Source organism: Falco naumanni, chromosome 14 (genome assembly GCF_017639655.2).
Source record: "Falco naumanni isolate bFalNau1 chromosome 14, bFalNau1.pat, whole genome shotgun sequence".
Lineage (NCBI taxonomy): Eukaryota > Metazoa > Chordata > Aves > Falconiformes > Falconidae > Falco > Falco naumanni.
In genome coordinates, this window is record NC_054067.1 from 12,805,591 (window position 1) to 12,823,270 (window position 17,680).

Consider the following 17,680-nt stretch of genomic DNA (forward strand, 5'->3'; position numbering starts at 1 on the left):
GAGAGGCTGCTGCATGCTCCCCAGTGCTGCGACCCTCCAGGGCACGTTGCATTGGCAGGGGCAGGGCTGGAGGTGAGGCAATAGCCAGGAATGCCTGTCCTGTGGGTGCCTGCACCCCAAGCCGTGATGATTTAACCTTGCTTTGAGCCATATGGGAGGGAGAGGGTTGGGGTGATCCCTAGGAGTCCCCATCCTGCCAGCTGTTCCTCACCCTTCTCTTCTCCCAGGGTCCTGCCGAACAGGTCAGAGAAGATGCACTGAAATGTTTTTGCAAATTTCTTCTGTTTTTAAACTCACCAATTTTCAATATCTCTTTTTTAACAGCCCAGGAAACACTGTGCCCAAATGCACACACACACACTAGCAAGTGGTTCTCCCTTGGCTCACGAAGGCAGGAAGATGAGGAGGAACAGAACACCCTGCATGGCCCCAGCATCTGCCGGGTGAGTGAGGTGGGGAAATGTCCCATAAATCACACTGTAGGGCAGCAGCAGTGCAAGGGCAGCGGTGACCCCTTTGGTGACAGTCCCAGTGCGTGCAGATGCATCCATGTGACAGGTCTTGGTGCCTGGGCAACAAAGGGAGGTGGTGGGGATGGCAGAGGGATGGGTGTTTTGGGGGTCCCAGACATAAATCCTTAGTATGAGGCAGGTGGGACTGGTAGGGGATGGGATGGGAGACAAAAGCTGAGCTGCCTGGGTAGGGGCAATCCCAGCAGATGCAGGAACACGTTCTCTGATGTTCCAGTGCCCCACGTAGCTAAGCATAATGGGTACGGGAATGACCTTGAGCATCCCAGCCCCACGGGCTCACCATGCAGAAAAACCCAATGCCTGTGTCCCTCTCATGGCTCTCTGTCCCTCTCCCTTAGCGAGGGGCCAGTTCTTACCACCTCACTGGGGACACCCCCTCTCTTCCCACCCCTCTCCTTATGGCAGCCCCAGGCCTGAGGGGGAAACCATCCCGGGCAGTTGTGCGTGGCTGGGGCTGCCATGGCGGCAGTGAGGAGCACCCGGGGGGGCTCCCCCTTGGCCCATGTAAAACCCCAACGCATCAGGGGGCTGCCCACTCCTTCCTGCGCTCGCCATGGGGCTGGCTCACACAGCAGGAGCTGGGGCAGAGAGCGCTCCCCCCGCACCACCCAGCCTGCTCCTGAAGAGGCGAAAAGCCAGTAAGAAACACATTTCCTCCAGCTCGTGCGCTGGCGGCTGGCTCGCCGCCCAGCCTGGGGCTCCTGTTCTTTGTGAGGAAGATGAGCAACCACGCTCCCCATGTTTTTCAGCGAGTATTTTGGGGCAAAACAAGTGGTGTGTCGCATTCGGGGATGCCCTGGGTACTTTGCACCACCTGCTCTGGAATGGCGAAGTGGAAGGATATTGTTTAGTGCTGGAGGGGAAAGGTTGTCCGGAGGTCTGGGTGAGACATGGGAGATCCGGGCTGTACTTCTGGCACTGGTGTCCCTTGCACTATGGACGTGACTAGATTCTAGTCATCCTGTCTGGGAATGTCCCGGTGCTGTGAGAATGTGCTCACCCAGAAAGGCTGGAAAAGGTGTTTCTTCCAGAAACAGATGGGGAAAACATCACCAAGCAGACAATGTGACCGTGAAGAGGGCAGTCGGTGGGGGTGGCAGCGTGGGATGGCCACATGGGAGGGTTGGGGTTGGCTGTCAGGAGGGGTGGTCCAGCTCTGGGTGCTGGAGATCTGTATAGGTGGGCATGGAGGGCATGGAGGCTTATTGTCTCTAACCCTGGCAGGGAGTGCTCCAGGCACAGTGGGATGTCAACATCCAGGGATCACAGAAGGGAGTCAGGCAAAGCTTCCCTTGGGAGGCTACAGTGGCAGGAGCCTGGAGACAGTCAGAAATTAATGGTTGTGACACTGGCAGGTGCTGAATTACTGGGTTTAACCATTTTCAGCTACCCGGAGGCAGCTCCAGGTTCCTGGCCCAGAGACATAAGAGTAAACTGGTGCGATGGGGTCTAACCTGAGGGAGCAGAAAGAAAATTGTATTATCAAGATACTCAAGGCTGTGAGAAGGGGAATCCAGGTGTGAAACTGGAGGACACTTGGAAATAACTTGGGAAGGAGGCCCAGACCCTGGCACTCGCTGCACACAGCGGGTATCTTTGTGCAGACACATGAGAGCCAGTGCAGAGTGAAGTGCACTGAGGACAGCCAGGCATCCGCAGGGAGCCCGGGCACAGCCTGCCAAGGTGCAGCCCACATGTCCCAGCAAAAGCATGCATGGGCCCAGCAAGTGGGGTGGCATTAGCAGCCTTGGCACTTCCAAGGGCTCTGCAAACCTGTGCGGGTGCCACTGCAAAGCATCGGAATTACCCATGCATGGCTGGGCTGGGCCAGGCAGACAGCTGCGCCTTTGAGAGCTGAGGAGACACATTGTCATTCTGGTCCTGTCTGGAAAGATGCACAGCATGAGCACATCTGCCTATACCCTAACCTCCCTGTGACACAGTGCCGGGGCACTGTCCTCCCAGGGAAGCCAGGACAAGCTATTGCCACTGGGAGTCCCAGAGAAACCTGCTTGGCCAGAGCCAAAGACCCACGTGCATGCAGAAAGTGCTGGTTGTTTCCCTGAATTGTGCAGTTCTCAGCTCAATACGAGGCTGGGGCAGATAATGACTCAGAACAAAGTGAGCTATGTCTAATCTCTCCTGGGACATTTTTTGTGTGTATGTGAGAGTGACTGACTCATGGCAGCTTCTCAGGAATGCAGAGTATCTCAGAAGTAACACTCACCTTTCCCAGCACTCACATGGGCAGAGGGCACCGAGACACTGGCTGTGCCATGTGGCACTGGTGATTTGGCCAAAGGACCAGGCATGGCCCCTTGTACCAGCACTTCTGAGCTGGAGCGTCCCCCGCTGCTGCCTGCATCCCACCTGGACCCTGCCTGCCCTGGGGAGGGCTTGGTTTTGGTGCATGGGTGCTCCAGCCTGAAGGTCAGCAGGATGCATCCCTGCTCTTCCACAGACATGCCCTGGGCAAGTCCCTGCCACATGGGCTTGCCATGCTTTCTCCCCATGCCGCCGGGCACATGCTGCTGGCTGGCTCCTGCCCAGCCCGCCGGCCATGCCCACCCGGGTGTGTGCCACGCTGACTCATTTCACCAAATGCCGCAGGAAATCCTTGTCATCTTTCCAGCGCCTGCCTGCACAGCTGGAGTGAAGGATGCTGCAGAGGTTTCCAGCCTCCTCTCCAGAGCCAGTTCTGGGGTTTAGTCACAAGGGATGTATTTATCCCATGTAACAAGCGCCATCGTGCTCTACAAGGGCAGAGGTGCTTTAGGGGAGCTGCTTTTTTCAGAACTGTCTCAGAAATAAAAAAATATTAAAACAAACCACCAACCCATCAGCCAAAAAAGGCATCTCTCCTGGAATTTTTGTCTTCATCCAGGCTGCTGCAAAACCAGCCCCGATGAAGAGAAAAACACTGGCATTAGTGCAGATAACTCACTGCAGGACCAAAGCCCACACCTGTCTTTGAGGGCAAAAACACCCTCATTTGGAACCAAAGCTCTGGGCTGGAGGACAAATGCCTGGCAGACCTTGCTCAGCCACTGCACCCCAGCAAGGATGGAGCAAAGAGGGCGTGCAGCTCACAGATCAGCTGAGCCGCAGACAGCATGGCCCTGAGGGAGCAGCGGGACTGGTGGCACTGACAGCCCTGAGTATCCAGCAAACCCAGCCCCGAGGTTCCCTAGCCCCAGAGCAGAAATGCCGATATGCAGGAGGTCCCAAAAATAAGCATGGTCTCCTGCCCTGGCTTTCCCCGCAGTAAGCGGGTCAGCAGAGCATTTCTCCTTTCTCTGTCATTCCACACGTTGGAGGCATCTCTGAATGATTCAGGCAGCAGGAGCACAACGGCTGTGATCTTGACACAGGGCGCCCAGGGGTCTGCACCTGCAGAAGCTGGGGAGGACAAGAATTTGGGGGTCTCACCGGCTAGAGGATGCTCCCTGCAGCTGCTGGCTTTGCACAGCTGTTGCTAGAAGATCTTTGCTCCTCAGGTGTCAGAGCAGATTGGAGAAAACAAGAGCAGCCTCCAGAAACACGTGTTCTTTGTAAATCACCTAATTACCCTGGCTGATTAAATGAAGCTCAGAGCAATTGTTCTCCCCCTAGCTTGCTTTGAGGGTTGCTGCTGCTGGGTCAGCCTGGAGATGGGGTCATGTTCCCAAGGGGTGTCTCATTTTTTTGCTGTCTGCCATGCACTGTGCCTAGCTCATCTCCTGAGACACTCTGGCTGCTGCAAAAATTCTGGAATAAGACCCAAGACCCCAGGGCTGCTCATGTTCAGCAAAGATTCCCCTGCACCATCCAAGAAGCATCTCTCCTTCACAGGTGCTGTGCTTGGGGCCATGGGGAAGGGTCATGGTAGTGCCCTGCCTTACTCATCCCCACAACAGTCAGTACTGCTCGACCCTGGCATCCTCACACCATCAGAACTCCTTGGCAAGCCAGAAAAGGGGATAAATTTAACACCAGAATTTAATGGCACTCCACGGGAATAGCATTGTCTCAGAAAACTTCTCTCTCAATTGTTGCCAAGAAGAACTGGATGCAGGGAGCTGTAGCAAGCTCCTCCACAGCCTGAAGCCCTCCACCCAGCTGGCCCCCAGCCCTGGTCTGTGCCTGGCACTGGGGCAGAGCTCTGAGCCTGAGGAAGTTGCTGCAGCTACCACCCATAGGTGTCCCTGCACTGCACTCAGCTTGTCCCCACGTGCCCAGCCCAGGCTTCGGGGCTGGCAGGGGTGGCTGCTGGCCAGGCAGCAACAGGAGAGGGTGCAGACTCACAAGATTGAGGGATTGTCAGGGATGATGGGCCAGGATCTTGGCCAAAGGGGCAGAAAACGGGGAAGTCAAATGAAGAGATTATGGTGCATCCAGGAATGGTTATTTACCTTTTTACAGCTCAGGAAACCGCTGCAAGGAGCAGCAGGACTTGCCCATGGTCACCTGCAAGGCAGTAGCAAGTCAGAAAGCGAGTGCCTGTATCACCTGAGCAGCCACTCGGTATCATTTGCTGTGCTCCAGGCTGGTTGCATCCATTCACTGCCAAAATCAGGGCTTCTCAGCAGCAGGGACCGCTTGAGGGGCAGCTGGGGGCTCACTGCCACTCTCAGCTCAGTGCTGTGCCTGATGCCAGGCTACTCAGCCTGCCTTCCTGTTCCCTAAACCCAGCTGGCAGAAATCCCAGCTGCCCCTCGAGCAGTCCCTGGCTTCAAGCCTTTCCTTTGTGGCTCGAAAATGGGGGAGAGCCAGCCTGCGCTGAAAAGTCCCCCATAGCAGCTGGTGGGGAGAGAACAAGGGCGGTCGCCCCCACCTATAGATATCGAGTAACATAAAGGGCTAGAGTCTGAGTTTGTTTCATTTCCAGAAAATGAGAAAAGAGTGAGAGACAGTGGCAGAAAGAAACCCCGCTGAAAATCCCCGCACTCTTGCTTTGACAGAGCTGAGCTGCAAATTTCCTTTCTGCAAGCTGCAGCATGTCCCCGACCAGCCACCAAGCTGGGGCTGTCCCTGCGCAGCTGCATGACACCAGCACGGATGTCCCAGCTGGGGGAAGGGGAATTCAGACGTCGCTTTCGCTGTACTAAAGGCAGCAACACAGTGGTGGCCTTGGCAGAGTGCTGTGGAGCCGGGGCCGCAAGGCCGGCAGCATCGCAGCCACATCACGCTGAGCCACCGGAGCAGCAGCTTGGGAGCCCCAGGATACTGCAGCCCTGCAGGTCCCTGCGCACGGGGGGCACGTTTCATATCGACGAGGGACCCTGGCATCTGGTGGAGATGGCCAGGTACGGTGCCTTGCTGAGGCGCCCGGAGGGGCATTGTGGGTCCATTTACAGAGCATTTCTGGGAGCTCTGCAGATGGGGACTTGCCAAGGGGACACGGTTTTGCTGACTGTTATTTCCTGGTACTGCTCGCCCTGGCCGTGCACAGCTGCTGGAAGCCCACATGGGCTGGCAAGCTGCGGCTTAGCCCGGGTGGCACATGCTGGGAGGCAGTGGTGGTGCTGGGGGTAGGGGAAGCCTTTGAGATGGGGAATGGGTTTTTGTGCCTGTGTTTCCTGAGTTGAACAGGGCTGCTTGCCAGGCAAGTGCCTTGCAGGGAGCCCCAGCGGCTGAAGTGCTAGTGCTGGGCTCTGCTGCTGCGCTGCCAGCCCCTGTGCCACCCTCTGTACCAAACTGGGCCTGACCCCATTGCACAGGAGCCCCCAGCTTGCCAGCCCCTCCAGCCCCCCTGTCAGCCCAGTTCCTTCCCCACTGTGGAAGGAAGGCAGGTGCCTGCCCCAGGTGATGGTGCAGGTGCGCTGGGAAAGATGGAGCCATGCTGCAGATGCTCAGGCCAGGGGTGCCCCTGGGACCACATGTGCAGGGGACACCCCAGCTGGCACTGGGGAGAAGACACAAGAGGAACTGTGCCTGGCCCCAGGGTTACAGGGCAGGAAGGCAAAACCAGAGACATGTGCTGCATGGGGATGGGAGCCCACCGCATACCGGACTTGCAGGAGACCCCAGTGTTTGGATGGGATTTCTGAGATGAAACACTACTGCCAGGCACCTACTTGCCCCCAGCCATTCCTCCCCATCAGGCATCCCCCCCCAGCCACCCCATCTTCTTTTCCCAGGGGAAGCTGCTCTGCTCACTGCCAGTCCTACCTAGAGCCAAGGTGGAGACCCAGCAGAGACATGGTGCTCTTGGCTGCTCAGTAGTCGATGTAGGATCTGTCCGACAGTCTCACTAACAGCTACATCTGATTACTGGGTCACCAAAGGGTGACCACGCTGCACCTGCAGGAGCTGCCCTTTGATCTGCTGGAGACAGGAGGACCGAGGCTCTCCAGGAGCATGGTGGGGGCAGAGGGAGCTCTGATCCTGAGCAACGTTGCAGGGCTTCAGCCGCCCAGGAAAGCAAATGCAGCTTTCCAGTTGCCAGAGAGTAAATAAACCCTTGTGGAGTGCACTTTCCTTCTCTGGGTGGTTATGAAAGCAAAAGCCCTTTGGAGCATCCTGTTTACAGGGTCCCTGGGGCTGAAGGCTGGGTGCTGGGCTGGACACCCGGCTTCTCTCCCCCTGCACCCCCATGGCACCCGTCCCTCCAGCTGTGCCTTGCCTGGCCCTCGGCACCTCAGAAGGCCGAGTCCCAAAGCCCAAACCTGCTGTGGGCAGCAGCCCCCAGCCCCCACGGGGTGACTGTGTGCAAGACATCACGCCTCGGTCCCTGGGGAAGTGCTGTCCCACCACTTTGGCAGGTTGCGCACACACCACTCCAGCCAGTTCCCCCTAATCAGGGCAGCGCAGGAAACACACGCGGTGCTGCTGCGGCTGCCGACACGTCCCGCCTGCCTGCCAGGGGGAAGGAGCTGCCGGGCTGTTGATGTCCTGGCCACCGGGCTGTTTGTGAGGGATGTCCTGGCCACCACGCAGTGCTGCCCTGGTTCCCAGAACGTTGCCTGTTCCACCACCCATCACCTGCTCCCACTCATGCACTGGTTTAGTTAGCCCCACAGGAGGGTCAAGCCTGCTCCTCCTTTGCTTACAATCTCTCCAGGAGGATCTTATATATATCTATATATCTATATAAATAATTTTATTTTTATTATTATTAATTCTATTTTTTTTAACCTGTTGTATCTCAGGTTTCCCAGCTTTGCCACTCCCTGAGCAGCCACGTCCCCAGGTGGGAAGCAGGTGGCTCTTGTTCTGCAGCAGCTCAAGCGCCTACCGGCCCAGCCGCGGGAGGGCTGGCGGAGGCGGAGGCGGCAGCACACCGTGTCCCCGCCGCGCTGCCCAGCCCAGCTCGGGGACGCCGCAGGGCACAGCCCCTCCGCCCCGCTTCCCACCCGAGCCCCGGGCCGCGCCCCCCACCGGCCCCGCTCGCCTGCGGGACCCCCGCCGGGACGGTAGCGACCGGCAAGAGGCGCCGCCGCGGCCGCTCGCAGCCGGGCAAGAGCCGCCGTGGCGGAGGCAGCGAGCGGCCGCGGGCGCTAAGACACCCGGGGAGCGGCCTCTGCCCCCGCCCTGGGCACCGCGGGACCCTGCCCTGGGGGACAGCGGCGGGGGGCCGACCGGGCCGCGCCGCGGCAGTGACAGAGGCGACGGTCCCACGGTCCCCCCCCGCGGGGCGCTCGGACGGACGCGACCGGCGGCGCAGCCGGTGCCACGGCGACCCCGCCCCGCGCGCTCGCGGCCGCTGCGCCCCACGCGCCTGCGCGGCCCCGCCCCACGGCGCCGCGTGCTGGCCGCGTCCCTCAGCTCGGTGACGCGCCGGGGCGCGGTCACGTAGCGGCGGCGGCGAGCGGAGCCCTGTGGCGCCATGGCGGGGCCGGGCGGAGGTGGGCCGGGCCGGGCCGGGCGGGCATGGCGGCGGGGGTCCTCCCATTCCCCCCGCCCCCGGCGGCGGGTCCCTGGCGGCCCCAGCTCGGCCTCCCCGGCAGGGAGCGTTTCCATTGACAGGGCGCGGCGGCCGGTACCGGGGCTTGGCGCTGCCTGAGGGCCCGCAGGGCGCTCTGAGGGCGGCTCCCGGGACACGGTTGCTCGGCCCGCGCACCTGCCGCGAGCACCGAGGGGGGTGGGGGTCCCGGGGACGGGGTCCGAGGGGGTCTGTGGCCCGGGGGGGATCCGAGGCCCGAGGGGGGAGGGCGTGGGGCCTGAGGGTTCCCAAAGGCGCAGGGGCAGCGGGCGCCAGGCCCCGCGGGCGGGGTGGCTTGGTGGGTTCCGTGTCCCTGGGGAGGCCCTGGGCGGCTGTCGGGGGGCGGGGGGCCAGCAGGCCCGGCACTGAGCCTCGCCGGGTGCCCGCAGGTGCGAAGGAGGACTTGTTGAACGTGCTGGACCTGGCGGAGTACACCAAGAACCGGCCCTGGTGGCGCAAGGTCTTCGCCCCCAGCTCGGGGTCGAGCGCTGAGAAGTACAATGTGGCCACACAGCTGGTGATCGGAGGGGTCACGGGATGGTAAGTTGTGCTGGGGTTGCTGTTGCTCGTGGCGGGCAGGATGCCTGTAGGCACTAGCCAGGCTTTCGGGAACACGCTGGCAGGTGCAGGGTGATCATCTGGCAATCTTTCAGAGGAGGCAGGTGTCCAGCTTGCTCGTCCCACTGTGCCCTGGTGTGGTCTGCTGAACTGTGGGAAGTCTTAAAAGCTGTCACTAAACTGGAACTGTTAGAACTAAGACTTATCTGCTAGGGAAAAAAAATGGCATCAGTCTTTAATTTTTGAGGTGAGATAATTCTAACTTCTGGTGTAAAGTGGTAGTGTTGATTTTAGGACAGGCAAAGAGAGTCTCTTGGAACGAGGATACCTTCTTCCCTGGAGGTGGATGTGCTTTAGAAGTCTGCACAAAAGCCCTTCGTGGAGGTGGCTTGCTGCACCTGTGGATATGGTTCCTGGGGTTTTGTGTCACTTGTAGCAAGCACCAGCTTGGAGCTGGTGGCCTGTGGCTTTATTTGCAGCTTCATTCCCAGAGCAGCATTGTTTGAGCTGAAAACTTGGTGTAATCACGTTGCTTTGCTTCTTGCTGTGCCGGTCATCTTCATCTGGCACAGGTGTGACCATTTAAAAGTGTATGACGGACCTTCATTTTCTGATAGAAATACGAGCTGTCCACCTCTCTCGTATCTTCACTATGTGTATGTATTCAGAAATGGGTAAAAGCAAGTGGCTGTGTTGTTTTGCCATGTTGATAAGGAAACTGTGGTCAAAGTAAAGTCTGGTTTGGGAGGTACAATACACTAGCCCTTTTCTGCATGACTGAGCAATGGCCTGGCGCTTGCTTGAGTTCTCGTGGCTGCAATGATGTCTTTCACATTGAGAGCATGTAACCCAATTTGGAGACCAGTATAGCTTTAGACCACCCTTGTCTGCCTGTTTCAGTGTTTCTCTTCTGAGAGACAAAAAGGAAAAGTTTGGGGAACCAAGAGGCTTGCCTTGTGATCTGCTCCCTGTGCTATCATGAAGCAGCAGCAGATGTGCTGCCTAATTTCCCTTCAGAGATGATATCAGTTGTTTTTTTTAAAAAAAAAAATAAAATCACTTGTTGCTTTTGGTGAAATCATGAGTTTCCCATTACTCTTTTGGGAGAAGATTGACATTGAAGAGATAAGAATCAAAACTGCAAAAGGCTGAAATGTGATAGTGAGAAGTAAAAAGCTATAAAGCGTCATTTTTGGCTGAGTGCAGATTCTTTCTCTCTGGTTGCATGTGGGTTTCTTCTGCTGTTCGTCAGGCTGTCTCCAAGTCTTGGGTAATTACTGTCAAAGGCAGCCTTGCCTGTGGGAAGCATGCTGAGGAGTGTGTTTGGCATCTCGTTCTCCTGACTGGATCCTTGTTGATTTGTAGGTGTACTGGATTCATCTTCCAGAAAGTTGGAAAGCTGGCAGCGACAGCAGTGGGAGGTGGCTTTTTCCTACTTCAGGTGTGTATGAACAGCGGGCAAGCTTTTCAGAGAACTGTGCTGTGGGGGACGAAGGGCTGTCTAGTGATCATTACCTGCTGGGACGTGTGGGGCCAGTTCCCCGCTCTGCCAGGAGCCTTGTGTGGCCGTGGATGTCAAGGGTGTGTGTTCCACAGGGTGCATGGATGCAGCAGCAAAATAGGGTCAGTGTGTGTAAACTTAAGGATTGCCAAAAGGTTCTCTCCGCTTAGGGTCTGCTAACAAAGGCCAGGCCAAAGGTACGTGGGGGCTGTTATTGCAGGGGTACCCGAGTAAAGCAGGAGGCAGCCTTCAGCTACTGCAGGACTGTCTGGTCAGAACTGGGTACTGAGTCCTATGCCTGTAGAGATGGTGTCCCTGTAGGAACAGCCCTGGATGTCAAGAGGGATTTGTCCGTGTCTATAATATGCTTTCTGTCAACCTGGCTACTTGAGGAGTCAGGTCAGCATGGATAGGGTAGAGCATTGGGAAAGCGAAGAAAAACTGAGATCTCTCTCTCCTCAGCCGTTTCTCCTGGTTTGCAAGAACCTTGGCACTGAGGGGAGCTGCTCAGTTGTAGACATCTAGCAGGTACATCCTGCAGGAGGCAGAACAGCTCTCAGGCCTTGCCCAGCAGTCTTGTTTGCTTTTCAGGTGTTGTCTTGTGTGTAACTCGTTCTCCCCACTCTTCTGTCTCTGTTTGTTCTGCTGAAAGCCAGAAGCATGCTCTCAGCAGGGAGAGTTTCACAGCTGAATCATCCTGACCAGATAAAATATTTAGAGAGGAACAGGCTATTAATAGCTGTGTCCACCCACAGCAGCAGGAATGCTGCAGAGTCCCAGCGATATACGTGGCAGTTGTGAGTGGGAGGTGATGCCAACTTTAATATATTAGAGAATAGAGGCTGAAACAGGCTAAGCTCCAATGTGTTCCCTGCTGTTAGGGGATTACTGTGGGAGACAGATGTTGCAGGACAGTTAATACAGCTACCGGGGTGGTCCTTTGTCCAGTTTTTAAGCTAGTGTGCTCATCCTCTCAGCCCACTGGACCAGTGGCTGTGGTCAGGGAAGGCAGGTCGGGAAGGGGGTCTATTTAGCCATGGTCATGCAGGACTTTACTCCAGGAACTTTCTTTCCACCCCTCAAAACTCTAGATTGCAAACCACACGGGATACATCAAAGTGGACTGGAAGCTAGTAGAACGGGACGTGAACAAAGCCAAGCAGCAGCTGAAATTTCACAGCAGTGGTAACAAAATGTCTCCAGAAGTGAAAAGCAAAGTGGATGAGGTGAGACAACTCTCCCAGGGCGTGTGCAGGTGCTTAGCTGGAGGGACAGCAGGAGACAGGATTTACTCCTGGACTCTTACAGATCTTCTGTTGTGCAAATACAAGGAAGGAATGCTTGCGTGACAGCAAGACTGGAGAGATGGCAAAGGCTGTGGATGTTGTCTGCCTAGACTTTAGTAAAGCCTTTGACAGCATTTCCCACAGTGTTCTCTTGGAGAAACTGGCTACTCATGGCTTGGACAGGTGTACTCCTCACTGGTAAAAAAACGGCTGGATGACTGAGCCCAGAGGGTGGTAGTAAATGGAGTTAAATCCAGCCAGTCACAGGTGGTGTTCCCCGGGGCTCAGAACTGGGGCCAGTTCTGTTTAATCTTTATCAACAATCTGTATGGGGGGATGGAGCGCACCCCCAGCCGGTCTGCGGAGGACACCAGGCTGGGGCAGTGCTGCCCTGCTGGGGGGCAGGAGGCCCTGCAGGGGGTCTGGGCAGGCCGGGCGAGGGGCCCAGGCCGGTTGTGTGAGGTTCAACCCGGCTCCGTGCCGGGCCCTGCCCGTGGGGCACAACAGCCCCAGGCAGCGCTGCAGGCTTGGAGAAGAGTAGCTGGAAAGCTGCCTGGTGGGAAAGGACCTGGGCGTATTGGTCGATAACTGGCTGTCTATGAGCTGGCAGTGTGCCCAGGTGGCCCAGGAGGCCAACAGCATCCCGGCTTGGATCAGAAACAGTGTGGCCAGCAGGACAAGGGAAGTGATGGTCTTCCTGTACTCGGCACTGGTGAGGTGGCACTTGGAATCTTGTGTTCAATTTTGGGCCCCTCGCTACAAAAAAGACACTAAGGTGCTGGAGTGTGTCCAGAGACGGGCAACGGAGCTGGGGAATGGTCTGGAGCACAAGTCTGATGGGGAGTAGCTGGGGGATCTGGGGGTGTTTAGCCTGGAGAAAAGGAGGCTCAGGGGGCACCTTGTTACTCTCTACAACTACCTGAAAGAAAGTTGCAGCGATGTGGGTGTTGGTCTCTTCTCGCAAGTAACAAGCGATAGGACAAGAAAAAATGGCCTCAAGTTGCACCAGGGGAAGTTTAGATTGGATATTAGGAAAAATTTCTTTACGGAAAGGGTGGTCAAGCATTGGAACAGGCTGCCCAGGGAAGTGGTGGACTCACTGTCCCTGCAGGTATTTCAAAGACATGCAGATGTGGTGCTTAAGGACATGATTTGGTGATGGACTTGGCAGTGCTGGGTTAATGGTTGGACCTGATGAGCTTAAAGGTCTTTTCCAACCTAAACGATTCTATGATTCTGTCTGTGCATATGTGAGACAGCCAAGGCGGCTTCTAGGCATGACACCAGCTCACAGTGTGTTGCTGCAAATTCCTTGGGATGGGAAGAAAATGTGCTGCAGTGCGGGGAGAAGTTTCTCTTCTGTCTGATAAGGATAGCTAAGCAGATCTGGTAGCAGGGGGCCTAGTTACCCTGGACTCTGCTGTACCCTGGTCTGGCATGCACAGTCAGCAGCCCCTTCTGTCAGACTGTGCTGATTGTGAGAGAGCCCTGGAGCATGTAGTTCTCTGAGGATCTGAGCTGCGCTGGGACTGGACCAGTTCAGGAGCTGTACACACAGTGGGGAAATTAGGGAGGTGAGGTCGTTGAGTAGGATACTTTCCCAGACCTGGACAGTGGTCTCTCTCCAAGCATCAGCCACCTTGGAGAACAGTCTGAGGGATGTCTTGTTACGGGGAGGGTGTGTGAGTGATCTGTTGTTGTTGAACACTGTTGGCTCTTCTCTTCCCTTCCTTAGGTGATCATATTTCTGAAGAAGAATGTTATCCTGACTGGAGGGTTTGCTGGAGGATTCCTGCTTGGAATGGTGTCCTAGAAACTGCGCTCAACTCTCCCTTCGTGCCCAGTCTCCCCTGCCCTCCTCTACTGCTGTTCTCTCTCACTTCGAAGTCAAAGGATGTTGCCAATAGGCTCAGTCCTTTCTCACAGGTTCCAGCCCTTATTTCTTACAACACTGCTTCTGATTTCCAACCTTTTCCTCTGGCTGGGCTGTTGGGGTGCTGGGATCAGTCTGAAAGCTTATGACTCCTGGTGTATCATTGTGATTCCTTTCCCTGCCAGATATGCCCAGTCCTAAATTTTCTGATAAATTGTAGCCTTATAAACATGTAGTGGCAGAGAAATCTCTTAAATGTGCTTCTTCCCAGGTGCTCAGGGCTGTTACATGTACATTGTCTGGCAATATGTGTGTACAACAGCTGTCAGCTGTTCACTGCTATTTAGCTTGCACTTCTTCTGCCCTGGTACCTGGAATGCCTGTTCTTCCTTCTGCAAGAGATGGTGTGGTCAATCCAAAACGTGCTTGGCTGTTCTGGGGAGGATGCAGAAGTGTCAGGGGACAGCCTGGGCTGTGTCCAGGGCGAGTGGATAAGGAGCAAGTTCATGCTCTATGCGGTGCTGGGGTTTTTCCTGCCCTACCGCTGCAATTGCACTGCACGTAGATGGCTGTTTGGCTTCTTGTCTGCTGTTATTTATACCCCTTACTGGAACTGCGGCACTGGCATTTCTGATGGAAACTGAGCACCATGGGTGACTTTCCAGGCCTTTTCCTCATCATGTGTTCTGAAAGTCACCAAGCTTCCTGCCCTGTAGGGCACCTCTCTGGCTTGCTAGCCGGCTGCTCAGCCTTTGGAATGTGCTGAGATGCTCTCTTGTGGTGGGCGGGCTTCCAGAGTGCGTGACCTGTCTCTCAGGCTAGCTGGCTCTGCTGTGCATTTCAGCTGCGCCACATACTGTAAATCACCTTGGGCCTCAGACTGGTGTTTCTAGGTCTACCATGACCTTCTCTGGCCACTTTGGTGTTGGTGACGCTCTAAGAGCTGTAACGTGTGGGATGGGATTGTAGTCAGGAAATGCATCCCTGTTTAGGATACGTTGTACTGATCTAGGGTCCCTGTTGCCAGCTCTGCTGGAATGGTGGCAGGGGAGGATGTCAGATCTGGACTGCAGTCCTTTACCTGCCCCTGCAGAGCACAGACTCCGTCTCCCTGGCCTCTGCAAGCAACTGAAATGACAAAACTGTTGGGAAAACCGGGTTGTGATCTTGTGGGAGTGGCTCATTTCCGTACTTTCTGCCTTGGTTATGTTCCCTCCTTGTGTTTACCATTTCCACAAAAAATGCTGCTTGCTTAATTCCATCAGCCGTGGCTCTTTTCCTGCAGGTGGTGAGGCAGCCCAGATGCAGAGCTCAGCTGCTTTTGAACAGTCTGTCCCAGTACAGCTGTGTGCAGAGCAGAACTCTTAACCTACAAGAGAATATTACAAAAAAAGAAAACAAAAAGTCCCTTAGAGGTGTTCTGCATTGGCTGTGCTGGGCTGGCATTACCACTTTCTAGAGTGTGGGGACTTGCATGATGATGCAGTGATGTCCCCCAGCAGATACATGTAGGAGTTCTTGCCAAGAACGCTTTTTGTATGTGGGAGTCAGCCCATCCTTCAGTGGGAAACTGCTCAGGAGCAACGACACGCACAGCTGACTGGGACGCAGCACCTGCTTCAGTGGCTGCACCCCATCTGCAGTGCTGGGTAATGCCTTTCTGATCATCTGCTGCTGCTCTCAGTACGGCTAGAAATGGGGATCTTCCCCCGAGGGCTGCTGGAAGAGCTGGATCGGTGGGATTTTCTACCAGAGGTTTTGGGATGAGCACTTGCCACTGTTTATTTTGTTTCAGCGCTGTCGATTGAAGCGTCAGTGTAGCCACACATTGACGTAGCTGAAGTTTTCTCACCTTTGGGATCTGAAAAGAGGCTGCAGGTGACCAGGAAACAGAACTTAAATTTGTGCCTGTCCTGCCATCCATGGCCAAGGAGAACGATGGAGCAGCTGGGCTCACGTAGTTTTAATGGTGGTCTTCCTAAAAGCCAGCCAGGACTGCAGGAGTGATGTGATCCAGCAATAGGTCTTCACTGAATTGGTGTTTGGGAGTGACAGGTGGTGGTGGTGGTTTTGGGATTTTTATTTTTTTTTTGGTAGTAACCCTGCAAGACTGAAAGTGCATGAATTGATACGTTTGTATTGCAGGATATTTCTTCCTGTAGGAAAACAGCGTTGCTGCCTCTCTGCCTGGTGTGTTGCCTAACACAACTTCTTCTGAGATGCACTAATCTCCACAAAGCTTTCTCCAGCGACAAAGTTCAAAGTAAATCATTAACAGACCTTAGGGATTTTTTTCAGGCTCAAATAAGTCACTATTTCTGCCCAGCCCCAGGGAAGGGTGTCCTGGGTTCTGCTCCGCAGGGTCCCGACTTGCTGCTATGGAGAGAAGTGGGCCAGAGAGGGAGCTAAAACGCCTCAGTTGCTGCTGGAAGGGGCAGTAAGTGACAAATTTACATTGAGTTTGATATGAATGCAGGCAGGGAATGGACAAGGACATCAGGATCTGGCAAATCTTTCTGCTGTGCCACTGTTGGGCTGGTGGCTGGCAACTTTTGATGCTGTGGGCCCACACTGGAAGCTTTGATGCTGAATCAACCTCTGTGGGGATGCATTTTCATTGTTGCAGGTACCGAGATGAGGTGTTACCCCCCGCTTCCCCATCCCTGCTCCTTTTGGTCTCGTTTCAACAACTTCTGGCATCTGTTCTAGTATGACGAGATTTAAAACACACTAGGCTTTTAAAGTGTTTTTATATATTGTATGTAAATGCTTGTTGAAGTGATATTTTTATTAAACAGTTTTGCTCTAATAGCTTTTGTGTGAGGTCTATTAACTTCTTGGGAACCCGCGTGGTTATGTCTTACCCTGTGTGTTGCGTTTGACTCACAGGAGCAGCTACCGCCACTCCAGTAGCATGAACCTAGGTGTGTGCCCAGGTGGCCAAGAAGACCCATAGCATCCTGGCTTGGATCAGAAACAGTGTGGCCAGCAGGACAAGGGAAGTGATGGTCTTCCTGTACTCGGCACTGGTGAGGTGGCACTTGGAATCCTGTGTTCAGTTTTGGGCCCCTCGCTACAAAAAAGACACTGAGGTGCTGGAGTGTGTCCAGAGACGGGCAACGGAGCTGGGGAATGGTCTGGAGCACAAGTCTGATGGGGAGTAGCTGGGGGATCTGGGGGTGTTTAGCCTGGAGAAAAGGAGGCTCAGGGGGCACCTTGTTACTCTCTACAACTACCTGAAAGAAAGTTGCAGCGATGTGGGTGTTGGTCTCTTCTGGCAAGTAACAAGCGATAGGACAAGAAAAAATGGCCTCAAGTTGCACCAGGGGAAGTTTAGATTGGATATTGGGAAAAATTTCTTTACGGAAAGGGTGGTCAAGCATTGGAACAGGCTGCCCAGGGAAGTGGTGGACTCACTGTCCCTGCAGGTATTTCAAAGACATGCAGATGTGGTGCTTAAGGACATGGTTTGGTGATGGACTTGGCAGTGCTGGGTTAATGGTTGGACCTGATGAGCTTAAAGGTCTTTTCCAACCTAAATGACACCGTGAGGCCACCACCAGCCTTCTTTCTCTGCAGGTAACCGTGGGCTGCCTTAATCCCTCTCCTCGATGATCCTGGCACCCAAGTTCCCAATAGGTGGGGTGGTTCTGGGGCAGGGGGCGATTCTGTTGTCAGGCTGGCTTTAGAGCCTCCCTGCTGAGCAAGTTTGCTCCACCTGACTAGAAATGGGCATGGAGGCGAGGCTTTTCTTTTTAATAGGCACAGCAGAAATGTAAATAGTTCTTTTTTATCATCTGTTAGTGACTTTCCGCCGCCTCTGCTCAGACAGGGCAAAAGGGATGAATGAGCTCCTTGCCAAGCGTTTGAGCTGCTTCACATTGTCATCACTTTCCCTTACTTCGGAAATATTAAACCCCCTATTTTGTCTTAAGGTTATTTTTTTGGGGGGAGGGGAAGGCTAGCCCTGAATTATTCTGATCTTGAGTCCCAGTTATAAAAATAATCAAGCAGCTTCTATTTTAA

General features: G+C 55.0%; 1 protein-coding gene across 1 annotated transcript; it reads left to right on the forward strand.

Moving 5' to 3' along the window:
- Window positions 1-8,248: 8,248 nt before the first annotated feature.
- FUNDC2 (FUN14 domain containing 2) lies at window positions 8,249-16,465 on the forward strand. The gene is made up of 5 exons (XM_040614146.1): window positions 8,249-8,359; window positions 8,826-8,976; window positions 10,360-10,435; window positions 11,587-11,721; window positions 13,517-16,465. Exons 1-5 carry the CDS (start codon window positions 8,341-8,343, stop codon window positions 13,592-13,594), a joined length of 459 nt encoding a protein of 152 aa, XP_040470080.1. The 5' UTR covers window positions 8,249-8,340; the 3' UTR covers window positions 13,595-16,465.
- The last annotated feature ends 1,215 nt before the right edge of the window (window positions 16,466-17,680 follow it).

Coding starts and splice junctions, on each gene's coding strand:
- FUNDC2 (XM_040614146.1), top strand. Junction 8,977..10,359: donor ATCGGAGGGGTCACGGGATG/GTAAGTTGTGCT, acceptor GTTGATTTGTAG/GTGTACTGGATTCATCTTCC. Junction 11,722..13,516: donor TGAAAAGCAAAGTGGATGAG/GTGAGACAACTC, acceptor TCCCTTCCTTAG/GTGATCATATTTCTGAAGAA.